Source organism: Chrysoperla carnea, chromosome 5, assembly GCF_905475395.1.
Source record: "Chrysoperla carnea chromosome 5, inChrCarn1.1, whole genome shotgun sequence".
NCBI lineage: Eukaryota > Metazoa > Arthropoda > Insecta > Neuroptera > Chrysopidae > Chrysoperla > Chrysoperla carnea.
In genome coordinates, this window is record NC_058341.1 from 46,419,277 (window position 1) to 46,432,886 (window position 13,610).

Here is a 13,610-nt window from a genome sequence, read left to right on the forward strand (position 1 = left end):
TGGCAACACTGAATTTGATTGTTGCTTCATGATTTAATCACACAAGAAACGCTAAAAGTAGGTAACAAATAATATATGAAAAATGATTAATAATTTCGATATTTTGAATATAGAAACTTTAATTGCACTGCTTTCTGATACTTAAAAATAGTTTTAAGTTGCTGTATTTGGGATAGTAAATAATGACTCTATACTTATAGTAAGATTCCTCAAATCCAAGACAAGTAAAGTAGCTTCTACTCAACAGTAGCGGTTCCCCAAAATGGAAATAAGATATAACAAGGGATCACAGACAAGTCTACGAAACAAATTTGTTAATGTATTTATTAGAACTAAAATGCCGCGAGCACAGTAGAGAATGAAATACTAAGAGTAGGTGTTTCTTCTTATGAATCGCCATTTTAACGATAGTTTGTGAGAAGAGACAAACCAACAATTCACATTTTAACGAATAAACAAGTCTATAAAGACATATACTTTATAATTCTAAGAATTAAGCTTTATAAGAGCTTTAGAAACTGCTTCTCTATACCGATTTCATTGAGATGCATGAAAAATAATTTTAGATATTCGTATTTTAGCTATGATTTTAGCTCAGATGAAGAAGTGTCTGTTTCGGATTCCTTCACACTTTTTAAATGTAGATTTAGTGTTGATTTGTGTGTTCTTATGACTTTATTGGAATTTGCCTTTACTACACATTCGATAATTAATTACAAAGGTCGTAGTCCAAAAATGTATTTTGTAAACAGAAAAAATCATAACATATCACGACATATCATGTGAATACAACTTTCGAATTCGATAAAACGTTTAGTTTGTGGATACTATGAGTTTTAATTATACAATAATGAGTACTACTCGTAGTCAAGTTATACAATTATACAAAACCGTAAGTTTATACATAGTTCGAAATATTACGTTTTCGATTTCTAATTATATATATTTTCTAGTTATTACACTTAGGAAAAGATTATCCAACTGGCTTTGAACCATTTCGAGCGAAGTTACACAATGCTTTTATGAGAAATAAAGATGAAACTGATCCTAAAAAGATTGAGAAACAAATTGCTCTTGGACAATATATTGTCAAGGAAATAGAGGCCTTATATATGTTGAAAAAATATCGCACGTTAAAGCGAAGATATTATGAAGACCAATAAATTAGTAGCTTATAATCCGTTTAATAGAGTTGCTTGTAAATATTTGTAATATGTATTAATATATTTTAGTAAATATATATTTTTACTTAATAAAATCCTTTAAATTTTATGCCATTTTTTTATTAACCCAAACAATATTTGCTGTAAACTCAAGTTGCAAATTTCTACGAGTGGAAAATTTTTGATAAAAATAGTAAAAGCTTAGGAAAATTAATGGAAGTATATAAGTCTGTAGTTATTAGTTATTGACGTTTGTCATAACCTCAATTTGAAAATTAAATTCAAAATGAGGCTCACATTAGCACTTTTAAGGAAAAAAATGCCTAATGGGCATATTTATCGAGGTAAATATCGAATAGTACCACCAACAACTGGAAAACATATAGCTCAAAAAAGAATTGATTATGAAATTGAAGAAAAAAATATGTTATATTTGAGACATCCTTTTTTAACGCCCGTAAGTATTTGTTGAAAACAAATGAAAAAGCCTTTTCATCGATTTGCTTTTGTTTCGGACATTTGTCAAAAACTATTCAAGCTAAAAAAATCTTGATATGTTTTATCTTTATCAAACAGCATTTTTTGACTACGATAGAAGATGTGATATGTCTTTACTTGATTGAAATTTGTCCGAAACAAAAGAGAATCATTTTGTAAATGAAAAGCCCTATAGAAAAAAGAAGTCTGAATTAAGAATATTTCGAAAACGAAGCTTAAAAAGATACGTTCATGTCACGTCATGAAAAGGCTTATTAAGACAAGAAGTAATTATAGGAATTCAATAACACTTATCTTGGGAACTTATTTGTTTAGGAACAATCATTTGGACACGCCAAAGCCCTTGGAAAGAGTGAACAACGTATGGAACGTTTGAAAGCCGCACGATTAGAAGATTATTTCAAAAAACCTCATGTACGCTTAGAAGATCGATTAGCGCATTTAAGAGTAACAGATTCATGGGAATAAAAAAAATAATTATGTGGTCTGTTTATAATCTGTATTATAGTTTCAAAATTTACAATAAATAATTAAAAATTAAAATATCAAAAAATATATGGAATACTGTTATTTATTTTTATTTTACAAGCATGAATTATTTGTGTTTTTTAATGTGCAAGTTCATACCACGAAATCGCACTTACAATTTTCAGTAAAGTGATTTTATTTTAAAATGACACAATCTTTTTATATTTTACTTCTAAAAATAACATGTTACGTTCGATAAGAATTGCGGTCTCATTTCAAAATAAATCCTCTCTTCTTAAATCTGAAGGCTTAATATTTGCCTCACAATAAAATTAATACGAATTAGTTGGTTTTTTTAGATAGATCTTTAACTCAGAAAAATAACGATTTGCTTAAATGAAATTTCCTTTAAGAAAAGTCCATTGCAAAATCAATATGCTAAAAAAATTATTTAAGGTCAAAGGCCGAGAAAATAGGTTCTCTTCAAATATCTCGTTAAGTTTAGGGCGATTTAGGTATTATAAAATTTGTTCGTGAGTTAATTTTACATAGTAAATGTTCTATACAAATATCCGTAGAAGTAATAGTACTCAAAATATTTGGCTGAAAAAGTTTCATTACATATGAAGCACAAATTATTTGACATTGCAATATAAATAATAATTATTTATTTATGAACATCACAGAAAAAAAATGAATGTATGAATCAAACAACTTTCCTGAGCGTAAAAGCTTTTTATTAATAAATATACTTCGTTCATTTATTTTATAAAATACTCTTTATTATTATTAACTTTTCTCAGTTAAATATTTCGAAAGCTATTGCTTCTACGGAAATTTTGTATAGAACTTTTTCTATGTAAAATTAACTCACAAATTATATAACAGCTAAAACTGTCATAAACTAAATAGTTCACGAGATATTTGAAAAAACCTATTTCGCGACCTTTGCCCTAGATTATTATTTTTTTTTTTTTATTGCGAATATGAAATCCTGTGAAAAAACTTCACTTGGATTTTTTTAAGCAAAACAACCTTTATATTCCTGGACTATCTTGATAAAGCATAATACTCTTAGTTTGATATTCAAATTTATATATAGTTAACAAATTATTTTTAAACAAAGATTATCTGGTATCTCACATATTCTTTTTATAAAAATTAGTAATCTTTTTTTTATAAAGGTGTCTTCATAAAATGAGACGAATTTTTACCAGAAGAAATGTTGGTCCTACAACAAACTTTTTCATTATACGGTTTCGATAAAAATTCGTAATGCTATATACGAACCTTCTTTAATATAATTTTAAAATTCTACATAGTGTGTTTTCTAGTTTAATTTAATTACTCAAAAATAAAGTTTAAAAAATCAGATAAGCTATTTCAATCAGGGTTGGTTCTTTGCGCTAGACCTGAATTCAATAGTTATTACAATTCGAGATAACATTCTTAATAAATATCTTTAAATTCAACATTTAAGTAACTAATTAATCAACTTATTAATAGATTATTATATCGAAAATTATCCGGGAAAAATATCAAATCTAATTGGACCAGCCAAAAGGATCTTTGAGTATATCATTTTTATTAAGATGCTTTCCTTGAGAAGATAATTCCGCAAACTTAGCAACAATTGGATCCCTATTACAACTTGCTATTCCAATAACCTTATCGCCTTTGAAATAGAAACAAACAAATTTCAATTCTTTAAGATCACCTTCAACTTTTAAATCATCATGTTGACCATATCCAGAGTATCGTACCGATTTACCAAATATCATCGTCCAAAAGAATGGTACCGATTTACTTTCAGTTGTTTTTCCCACCATATTCAACGCTGCAATTTTACCATGGTATGATGCCAAACCAATGTGTCCAATTGCTGCAGGTTCATTGTTATTCGAATATATGGGAGCATAAGCAATATCCCCACCAGCGTATACTCCAGGTACGTTAGTCTCCATAAAACTGTTAACTGGAATTGATCCATCACTTCTAATTTCAATACCACTGTCTTTGAGAAAATTTGTATTGAATGTCGAGCCAATACCAGCGATACATACATCAGCTTTCAGTACAGAGCCATCATTAAGTTCGACGGAAGTTAATGCACCATCTGAACCAATGAATTTTTTAATGCCGCTTTTCATTACAAAATTGACTCCTTTTTCTTCAAATAATTCTTTTAACCTAGCCCCAATTGGTTGACCGAAAACCTTTTCTAATGGTACAGAAGTCTGGCCAATTACTGTAACTTTAGCTACTTTACCAACACAATATGCTGCTGCTTCGAGTCCTATGAAACTAGAACCAAGAATAACAACTTCATTTTCAGGTTTTATTAAAGTGCGTATTTTAGATGTATCATCGTATTCACGAAGAGTGTAAATATTTTTTAAGTTGCTTCCTTCAATAGTTGGTTTTCGCGCGTCCGAACCAGTAGCAATAAAACATTTTGTGTAATTAATTTTGTCACCATTACTTAAACTTACAACTTTATCTTTGCTATTTAACGCAGTGGCTTCAACATTAGTTAAAACATCAATATTTCCATCTTTATAAAATGCTGGGGTACGGAATTGTAATTTTTCAACATCAGCATCCAACTGTTTTGATAATTTAATTCGATCATACGGAAGATACTTTTCCCTACAAATCATCTTGATAGTTCCTGTAAATCCTGATTGTCGTATAGTTTCCGCACAAATCGCAGCTGATGGTCCTCCACCGATTACAACATACGTATTATCCACAGACGCACATTTACTTGCAAATGGTTTTGTCCGTTTTGATGTTTTCAAATCAGATAACTTTCCACGAACATGAACATCACCATTTTCTAAGGTTACTTCGTAACAAGGTACAGAATCTAAACCAGGAAAATCTTCAATATCTCCAGTTTTTGTATTAAAACAAGCTCCGTGCCATGGACAACGTACACGACCATCACCAAGTGCTCCATTAATTAAGGGAGCCCCATAATGTGTACACTTATTTCCTATTGCACTTAAAACACCATTTTGTTTGATTAAAAGAATTTTACCTTCTCCTAAATCAAATGTTTTCATTTCATTTTCTTGAATATCACTTTCTTTACATACCACACCTTCGATGTAATCAACTTCTGAATGTGAGGTCATCTTTGAAGGATTTACAACACCTGTGTACAAAAATAACAAAAATTATTTGAACTGAAAAAAATAATAATTTTTTCGCCTTTATATTCGAAATTTTATTGATAAAAATTTTTTAAATGAATTATTGGCTTACCAAGAAACCACAACGATATCCTAAAAAGATACGACAAACTATTTCCTTATTTCCGTAAACAGATTTTTTTATCAAATAACAAATATGACAAGTATTACTTAAGAACAGCTGTAATAAGGCGTCAATAATCAATAAAAATAATTTCTTAACAAACAACTCTGGGCAACAATAAAACTCGAATATATTTTACACATACCACAATTTTCCGCTGCTTTTTGCGGTGAAAATGATTTACAGTTTGATGAACCCATCGTATGAAAATTGAATAATATTGTTTGCTTTCGCAATAAACTAATACTATTCAATATCAAATTGAAACTGCGCCTTTGCACCATGTATAATATTTTTAATATGAACAGGTGAAAGGATTTTCCTCTTATTTACTTAGCTATTTGTTAAATTATGAGTAATAAAAACACTTGAATATTTTCAAGGTTATTTTTAATATGGGTCTAATTCAAAAGTTATTTAAAAACATGAACAGAATATAATTTATTAATTTATTTTCACATAAGGAACAAACAATTTGTGATATTGATTGGAAAAACCGGCTCTTTTGTTCTATACTTTCGTACTTTTTTACTTAAAGCGTTTATTTTAAGGTTAATCCTTAAAATCTATGAAAATGTTTTTTAATAAACTTTCTAATGACTTATTAGATTTATAATAATGTTTTTGAACTTTAAACCTACAACCTTTTAAAATTCGGCCTTATCATCACGTGATTCGTATTTATGCCGCGTTTTCTTCTCATTTTTTAAATTTTAAATAGTTCATATTTACATTTATCAGTAAGTGCGGATTCAGAACATTTTATAAAGAGGTCAAAATAAAATTTTCATTAGCCTTTTTCAGTAATTCATAATTTTTTTTGCTGGTTCTGTGCCTACAGATTCTAGACCAAAGAGCATAGGACCCTATAGTCTTTGTTCTAGACCTTTTGATATTTGAATACCGCTACTAGTAATTGAACACAACTGTCATCTTATGGCATAAATTTTCGAGTTATTTGTTAAATATTTGTTCGTTATTACTTTAAAAAAGTTGACTTCCTTACTTTTGGGAGGAATCAATTCCCCTGACTGTCTCCTCATGGATTTGCGCTTCATCATTGATATATTACTATAAATTTATTAAAGACAAAAGTTCTATCGATTTCAAAATAATAATATTTTAATACTTTAACGTCTAGATAATTTGCATATATGTAGGTATATGCCTAGATAACGGATATGTATTTTTCTTATCATTACCTTATCACGGTTGAAGCTTTATTAGCTTTAGGATACAAACAAATTTTTATACACTCGAGTCCAAAAAAATGAATTCCGCATTTGTAAAAATAATTTTTTATTTCTTCCCAAATTTTTTTCTTTTAATATTCAGATTGTACATGCACACTTTTATAATATTGATAACTTATTACTTTTCGACCTATTTGCGTGTGCAACAATTGCTTAAATCTGCTAAATTTACGAAGCTAGGTAATTTTAACTTTTTTGTGATATGTAGGTAGATCCTTTTCGATTCCTAGAAATCCCAACTCCCAAGGACAGAAAATTTCTATTATTTTAAAAATGAATGTACGAATGTCAATGTGTAGAGATTGAGATTGGTTCCTTTTTATTGAATGGTATCGTACATTTATTTTATTAATCAAATTATTTTGAGAGGCAGAAATTGTAGAAGTATTATTAATTTTAGTCAAGTATACATTGCATGTCGTAAAAATAATTATAAATTTTTAAATGGTATTTTGTCCAAAAAAATATTTTGATTGTACTAATAATCATTTAAGTCATACAATTTAAGTATTTTTAGAGAGGGGAGAGTTACCTTATAAATTTCCACCTGATCAAACCTTGAGAATGTATGTCATTGTTACCTTTATATGAAATTTTGCACATATTTCCTAATGAACGTTTTCTAAAATAATTGGTAACAATTACCAATACATTCTTGAATATCCTCCTGTATATTTACAAAGATGTATATTTGCTGAAAAGTGAAATTTTCAAAAACACTCAATATTTTACTATTTAAAATTTTTTTATTTGAATGCTAAATTTTAATAATTATTTAGTGTAAATATATAATTACTATTATTTACTTTTATCATTTATACAAGGTGTCAGAGAATTCTTGCACATAAGAAATGACATCTAATTTTTTAGTCAAAATATGAATATTACTATTTGGCAAGAAACATTAAACGTATTGCGTTAAAAATCTATTGACTTCGAATTTGATATAAGGAAGCTATTTTAATATTAATGACTCATTTTTCTTATGGCCTTATGGCATTGAACGTTTTATTAACTGGGCTGCCTGACAAATTTACTTTTAGTACGAGATTTTTCGATAATATTAGAAACTTTTTGAAGATTATAATTAAAATTTCCTTATTTTAATAGAATCATGACACCCTGTATAAATGTTTCGATACAATAACATAAAATTAATTGCTTCTTAAAAAGCTTAACTATAATATCAATTTCCTGAACCGATTTAATTAATTACTTTAACATAATTAAATATTTTAGAATACTATCTAGTTTCTTAAACTCGAAATTTTCGATTTGTAAACAATAATTTAGTTTTTTATTTCCAATAAAAAAAAATAGGAAAAAAAAATTTTTGTCGCTTGAAAAAAAGTGAGAGGACCGCCATGGCTGTCTTTATTTGATCTTCTATTCAATGCCATATTCTTAATAATCTTTCGAAATTGTTTGTAGTTTAAAATTTTACTGCTTTAAATAATAGAGCAGTAAATATATAGCGGCTTGTTTCAATCCAGTTTGGAGAAAATACGTTGAGCAAGTTACTTGGCCCTTAATCTTCTTTTCAATTATTGCATTTTATACGGCTTAATTTTATTTTTTCGAAGCTGATACATTAGTGAAGAAACAACGGAATGGTGCACGAAAGTCACATGATTTTTATCATTTTTTCATACTTCGAGTATTCTTTTGCCTTTTTCAATTATCGTGACCTGTTTATTCTGGAAGCATTTGAGATTTTATGGCTTTAAATTTATTTTAGAATTATCATGTAGAATGTGTAATATTCGAACGATTTTTTTATTTTTCATCGAAATGCTTCATTTTAGTTTTTATTTTTTAAATTAACAATTTTGTTACATACGATGTTAATATCTTGGTTTATGATTTTAATATCTTACTCATGACGTCAAATATCTCAATTTACGATGCCAATATCTTGATTAAATAGTTTCTAGTTCTCACTTAAATATTTCAACTTCGAGTTGTGTACTTTCAGAAATATATTGAGTTAAAATCTACATTTTATCTTGTTGAAAATTGAGAGTAACATTTAAAATCCCATGAAATGCATACCAGTTTCAAAGAAACTAATGCCTGCATCCACCATATCTGCATTATGCATTTCAATGTGTTCATCCAACGCAGTTTTATCGAAAAAATCCATTTGACAAATCGAACATTGAAAAGTTTCACGATCTTCAAGATGTTCTGTCGCTATATGTTTCGTCAACTCAGACTTTTGTAAAAACTTCCGATTACACATATCACATTGATACGGCTCCTTACCAACATGGCGACGTTCATGTTCAACCAAATGTGATTTACGGAAAAATACTTTTTCACAAACCGAGCAGGTAAATTGCTTCGATCCTGTGTGACGATTTTCATGTTCGCGTAAATGGGATGCTCGTGTAAGGACTTTGTCGCAGAAACGACATTTAAATACTCCCGCATCCGGACTACCCGTATCTTTTTGATGAAGTTTTTCATGTGTGTCTAAATTGCCTTGTTTGCTAAATGTTTTTAAACAAATTCCACATTGAAAGATTTTATAATGGGTTTCAAAATGTTTTTGTAACTTTTCTGCGTTGGAGAATGACTTGCTACACACTTCACACACATGAGATTCAGCATGAGTTTGTTCATGTTTTTTAAGCGCTGATTTTTCCCAAAAGCTTTGATCACATACAGAACATTGAAATGATCTTTCTCCGTTATGAGTCGTTTCATGACGTTTTAATTCATCCCTCCGTAAAAATGATTTATCACAATAATCGCATTTATACGCCTTTTCACCTGTGTGAATTCTTTCATGTTTTTTCATATCAGATTTTTGGGAGCATCTTTTATCGCAATAACTACATTTGAACGGTTTTTCTCCCGTATGAATGGCGTAATGTTGTTGCAAATGAGATTTTCGGGTGAAATCACGATCACAAATGTTACATTTAAATGGTCTTTCTCCGGTATGCACTTTTTCATGATTTTTTAAATTTGACCTTTGGCTAAACAATTTATTACAAAATTCACAAGCAAACCGTCTATCACCGGTGTGGGTACGTTGATGGTCAATTAGCGTAGATTGTTGGGAAAATGATTGGTCACATGCATCACACTTAAAAGGTCGTTCACCTCCCGTATGTGATTTTGCATGAGCTAAAAACTCCATACGACTTCGATAAATTTTGTCACAAAACTTACACTTGTATCCATCCCATTTTTGCATATCGGAAGATGTTTCTAAACTATCTTCTGATATGTTGTGAAAAGGGTCCGAATTTTCTTCGGTAAAAAACATTTCAGTTTCATCTTCAGGTAAAAAAATTACTTCTTGCTTGAAATTTGGTTTTGATTCACCCATTTCGTATTTAATTTTATTTTTGGTATGCAAATTGGTAATTTTTTTGATATAAAAATTAAAAGTGAAAAAATTACTTAAAAATCAATACAAGAGTAGCCAGGGGCTGGACCAAGCTACATCAATTGTCGCTTGTCAAACAAACTATTCGTGTCAAATTATGGATGACTTACATAAACAGAAGAACATCAATTTTTTTTTTTAGATTCTCAAACCTAACCTCAAGTATATTTTAAAACAATTTTCTTAAATTCAATATTTTTTTAATAATGTCGTCGGATTCTTCATCTGAAGATGAAAATATTACAAAACTCCAAGAGGCTTTGGATACCTCATTTATAAATAATAATATGTATTCAAATTTAAATAAAGATGTAACGAAAAAGAAACCAGAACGAGATTGTAAGGATAAAACAGGTAATCTTTAATCATTAATTAACTATTTGAAACATAGCTAAATAAAAGTCCCATGAATTTTGAACAAGTTTCTTAGAAAGTTTAGCAAAACAAAATACTGGAATATCCACAGGAAACATTTTCTCAAAGCTACTGAAGATGAATATCTCTAAAATCATTCATTAGGATTCATCAATCAATCATTTCGATTTTCTATAGAAACCGAATCCTGAAATTAAAACATTGTGTTTTATGGCGATTTCGGTTTTCAAGAAACCTAAAAATTATCCTAATTTATACTCTGCCACATTGAAATATGAATTGAAAAAGGTCAACTCAACATAGACTAACCCAACAATACTTGTACCTAAAGTCGGATTTTTTTAAATGCCTACCTTCTATTCTCGCTACGTTCTGTAAGAATTTGTCAAGAACCTTTGTCTGCCAGCAAATCGTAATCAAACCCAAAAGCCAAATAATAATATCAATCAAAATGAGCTACAAGAGAGTCGAATGAAGGCGTTAAAAATAAATCATCCCCAAAACGAACAAAATTAATGCATTTTAATGTTTTTTTCAGAAATATTTAAAAAACAAGTTTCACTTAGACCAGATAAAAAATGTGACCTAGATGAATTTAGTATTCTAAAAGTCACCCCAGAATTTCAAGAATTTGTAGCAAAAAATCTAAGAAAACTCTTGGATAAAGAAATAGATTTATACACTAGTCAAAATGATCCAAAAGCAACTGATAACAATACCGGTGGTATAAAATTATTTTCAAATTCTACTGTAATTCTAAAAGATAATGAAAATTATGACTTAGAAATTAGTTCAAAAAAGCCGAAAAAAACAAGCAATGAAAATGAAATAGATTTGGATGAACAAATTAAGAGTGTTGCGGTTTCTCCTGATGATATTTTATCGAAAAAAGATACCTTATTTTGGTCGAAACGTACAAAACGAAAACCTTTTGTTTATAAGAAATTATCGAATGGAAAATTAGAATTAGTTGAATAAAAATATTTAAAAAAAAAAAAAATGGTTTAGAATATAATTATTCTCTACTGGGATCCCGAATTTTTCTATTAATCCAAAAGTTGGTGACATAGAGTACGGATTTGATTTATCTAGTTATAAAAGTTAAAGGTGTCCACTGTGACGGTTGCATAGGGAATGATTAGCCTCGCTGGCATTCACGGGTAGGGCAGATACTGCGAAAGGTAAAGGTAACTGCATTATATTATCGTTATTTTTTTACTTTTTAGTGCATATTAATTTGTTTTGGAAAAAATCAAAATCGGGTTATTGCAATATTGGCAATTTATTGAATATAATTGTTATATTTTTTAAATTAAATTTATTTTATAACAATAATAAATTACATAATTATTTTTTCACTAGAGTTTGTATGAAGAACGTTTTCAAGAGGAAATCCTTGAAATGGTTCAGTTATATTTGTGAGATGCATATTTTCAATAGAAAATGTTTGCGATGGTTCAATTTTTACGTGGCGAAATTTTCTTTTAGGAAATGTTTGAAACGATTCATTTTTATTTATATTAGGAACTTTTTCACTAGAAGATATTTCTGATGGTTCAGTTTTTATATGAACTTGATCAATAGAAAATATTTGAGATGTTTCAATTATATTGGCGTTCTGATTTGTAATAGAACATGATTGAGATATTTCATTTATGGTGGCATTTTGAACTTCTGCAAAAGAAAACGTTGGAGCATTTTTAGTTGGGTTGTTGTTCTGAATTTTTCCAATAGAAAATGTTGAATGAGGTGTATCACTCATACTTGGATGATAAACTCTTTCATGTTTGTTTAACTCGTACTGCTCCCAAAAACTTTTATCACATAAAATACACTGAAATAATTTCACACCAGTATGTACAATGATTTCATGGCGACGTAATTCTTTGCTACGTTGAAATACTTGATCGCATAAACAACATTTATATGGTTTTTCGCCCGTGTGAAGCCGCTCGTGTTTTTTTAAATCTGATTTTTGGGAACATCGTCTATCACAAACACTACACTTATACGGTTTTTCACCGGTATGAATCACATTGTGTTGCTGCAAAATTGCTTTTCGTGTGAATTCTTTATTGCATAAATTACATTTGAATGGCCTCTCCCCCGTATGAACTTTTTCATGTTTTTTTAAATTTGATTTTTGGTTAAATGATCGCTCACAAAAATCACATGTAAATGGTTTTTCACCGGTGTGAATTCGATGGTGATCTATTAACGTGGATTTTTTTAAAAATGTCTCGTTACACACATTACATTTATAAGGGCGTTCGGCTTTATGGGTTCTCGAATGAATTAATAAATCGCCACGTCTAGAATAAGTTTGATCACAAAATTTGCATTTAAATACTCCATCCACTGGATAATTTATGCTGCCTTCGAAATAAAATTCATCACTTTGTTTTTCTTCTAAAAAAATTACTTCTTGATGAAAATTCGAATCCGATTCTATTATTTCGTCTTTAATTTTAATTTCTGTTTGTACTTCATTCATTTTTGACTAGTTTTATTCGAAAAAAAAAGGTTTAATCATTATTTATTTGATTTTATGACTTACTTGACTAGAAGCACTTTTTACTACTTTTATTTAAAATAAAGATATTCTAACTAGCTTTTATACGTTATTTTACCATATAGAATTGGATTAAGTAAATATTAATTTCGGAATCAGTCGTTTTAACAAGATATATTGAATAAATGAAAATTTACATAGCAGTGACATCGAAATTACTAAAACATTTTTTAGGAAACTTGCTTATTTATAGGGAGTTACAGATATTTAAATCGATGGAAAAATAGAGCTACCACGTTCCCTATTGTGATGAGAATAACCCTATCGACTTTCTTTTTCGGTGTTTTTAAAAGTCCCACAGTTTAAATTTACGTAATTTTTTACAAAAAATTTTTAAATTAAAAAAAATTATATACTTTGGATCCAATGAACATAAAAATAAAAAGACATCCGTGACACCACGATTTGAAGGGGGAATTTTCCAATTTATAGCAAAATAAAGCGAAAAGAAATTTTAACAATTTTCGATTTTGTGCTTGATTTTCGAATAATCGAACCCCAAAGTACAACTTGAAATCTCTTAAGATATTGCGGCCATTTTTTTAGTTTAATTTGTTAGG

At 28.9% G+C, this 13,610-nt stretch overlaps 5 protein-coding genes across 7 annotated transcripts; 3 read left to right on the plus strand and 2 right to left on the minus strand.

Annotated features, from left to right (window-relative positions):
• The first annotated feature begins 716 nt into the window (after nt 1-716).
• LOC123300819 (electron transfer flavoprotein regulatory factor 1) lies at nt 717-1,207 on the plus strand. The gene is made up of 2 exons (XM_044883464.1): nt 717-892; nt 954-1,207. Exons 1-2 carry the CDS (start codon nt 830-832, stop codon nt 1,161-1,163), a joined length of 273 nt encoding a protein of 90 aa, XP_044739399.1. The 5' UTR covers nt 717-829; the 3' UTR covers nt 1,164-1,207.
• A 172-nt stretch (nt 1,208-1,379) lies between these two features.
• On the plus strand, nt 1,380-2,169 carry LOC123300231 (ribosomal protein 63, mitochondrial). The gene is made up of 2 exons (XM_044882764.1): nt 1,380-1,620; nt 1,977-2,169. The coding sequence occupies exons 1-2, from the start codon at nt 1,450-1,452 to the stop codon at nt 2,127-2,129; spliced, it is 324 nt and encodes a 107-aa protein (XP_044738699.1). The 5' UTR covers nt 1,380-1,449; the 3' UTR covers nt 2,130-2,169.
• A 60-nt stretch (nt 2,170-2,229) lies between these two features.
• Nucleotides 2,230-6,508, minus strand: LOC123300230 (apoptosis-inducing factor 3). 3 transcript variants are annotated; one of them, XM_044882761.1, is made up of 2 exons: nt 6,457-6,508; nt 2,230-5,289 (listed from the first exon to the last, which is right to left on the minus strand). In XM_044882761.1, the coding sequence occupies exons 1-2, from the start codon at nt 6,506-6,508 to the stop codon at nt 3,674-3,676; spliced, it is 1,668 nt and encodes a 555-aa protein (XP_044738696.1). In that variant the 3' UTR covers nt 2,230-3,673. The 3 variants fall into 3 exon arrangements, with proteins under 3 accessions (XP_044738696.1, XP_044738695.1, XP_044738698.1); XM_044882760.1 differs by lacking the exon at nt 6,457-6,508 and adding an exon at nt 5,596-5,744; XM_044882763.1 differs by lacking the exon at nt 6,457-6,508 and adding an exon at nt 5,400-5,480.
• Nucleotides 6,509-7,535: 1,027 nt separating this feature from the next.
• On the minus strand, nt 7,536-13,025 carry LOC123301205 (zinc finger protein 271-like). Its single transcript, XM_044883940.1, has 2 exons — nt 11,857-13,025; nt 7,536-10,094 (listed from the first exon to the last, which is right to left on the minus strand). The coding sequence occupies exons 1-2, from the start codon at nt 12,970-12,972 to the stop codon at nt 8,733-8,735; spliced, it is 2,478 nt and encodes an 825-aa protein (XP_044739875.1). The 5' UTR covers nt 12,973-13,025; the 3' UTR covers nt 7,536-8,732.
• LOC123300619 lies at nt 10,261-11,508 on the plus strand. The gene is made up of 2 exons (XM_044883215.1): nt 10,261-10,457; nt 11,017-11,508. The coding sequence occupies exons 1-2, from the start codon at nt 10,310-10,312 to the stop codon at nt 11,454-11,456; spliced, it is 588 nt and encodes a 195-aa protein (XP_044739150.1). The 5' UTR covers nt 10,261-10,309; the 3' UTR covers nt 11,457-11,508.
• Nucleotides 13,026-13,610: the final 585 nt, after the last annotated feature.

What these genes read in the sequence shown, in the direction of transcription:
- LOC123300819 (XM_044883464.1), top strand. Translation starts at nt 830, where the DNA reads ATGAGTTTTAATTATACAATAATGAGTACTACTCGTAGTCAAGTTATA. An exon ending in TTATACAATTATACAAAACC is followed by an intron (nt 893 to 953) that starts GTAAGTTTATAC and finishes TATATTTTCTAG; the next exon opens with TTATTACACTTAGGAAAAGA.
- LOC123300231 (XM_044882764.1), top strand. Translation starts at nt 1,450, where the DNA reads ATGAGGCTCACATTAGCACTTTTAAGGAAAAAAATGCCTAATGGGCAT. An exon ending in GACATCCTTTTTTAACGCCC is followed by an intron (nt 1,621 to 1,976) that starts GTAAGTATTTGT and finishes TTATTTGTTTAG; the next exon opens with GAACAATCATTTGGACACGC.
- LOC123300230 (XM_044882760.1), bottom strand. Translation starts at nt 5,734, where the DNA reads ATGGTGCAAAGGCGCAGTTTCAATTTGATATTGAATAGTATTAGTTTA. An exon ending in AAAAGCAGCGGAAAATTGTG is followed by an intron (nt 5,290 to 5,595) that starts GTATGTGTAAAA and finishes TTTTGTACACAG; the next exon opens with GTGTTGTAAATCCTTCAAAG.
- LOC123300619 (XM_044883215.1), top strand. Translation starts at nt 10,310, where the DNA reads ATGTCGTCGGATTCTTCATCTGAAGATGAAAATATTACAAAACTCCAA. An exon ending in AGATTGTAAGGATAAAACAG is followed by an intron (nt 10,458 to 11,016) that starts GTAATCTTTAAT and finishes TGTTTTTTTCAG; the next exon opens with AAATATTTAAAAAACAAGTT.
- LOC123301205 (XM_044883940.1), bottom strand. Translation starts at nt 12,972, where the DNA reads ATGAATGAAGTACAAACAGAAATTAAAATTAAAGACGAAATAATAGAA. An exon ending in AAGGATTTCCTCTTGAAAAC is followed by an intron (nt 10,095 to 11,856) that starts GTTCTTCATACA and finishes ACTTTTAATTTT; the next exon opens with TATATCAAAAAAATTACCAA.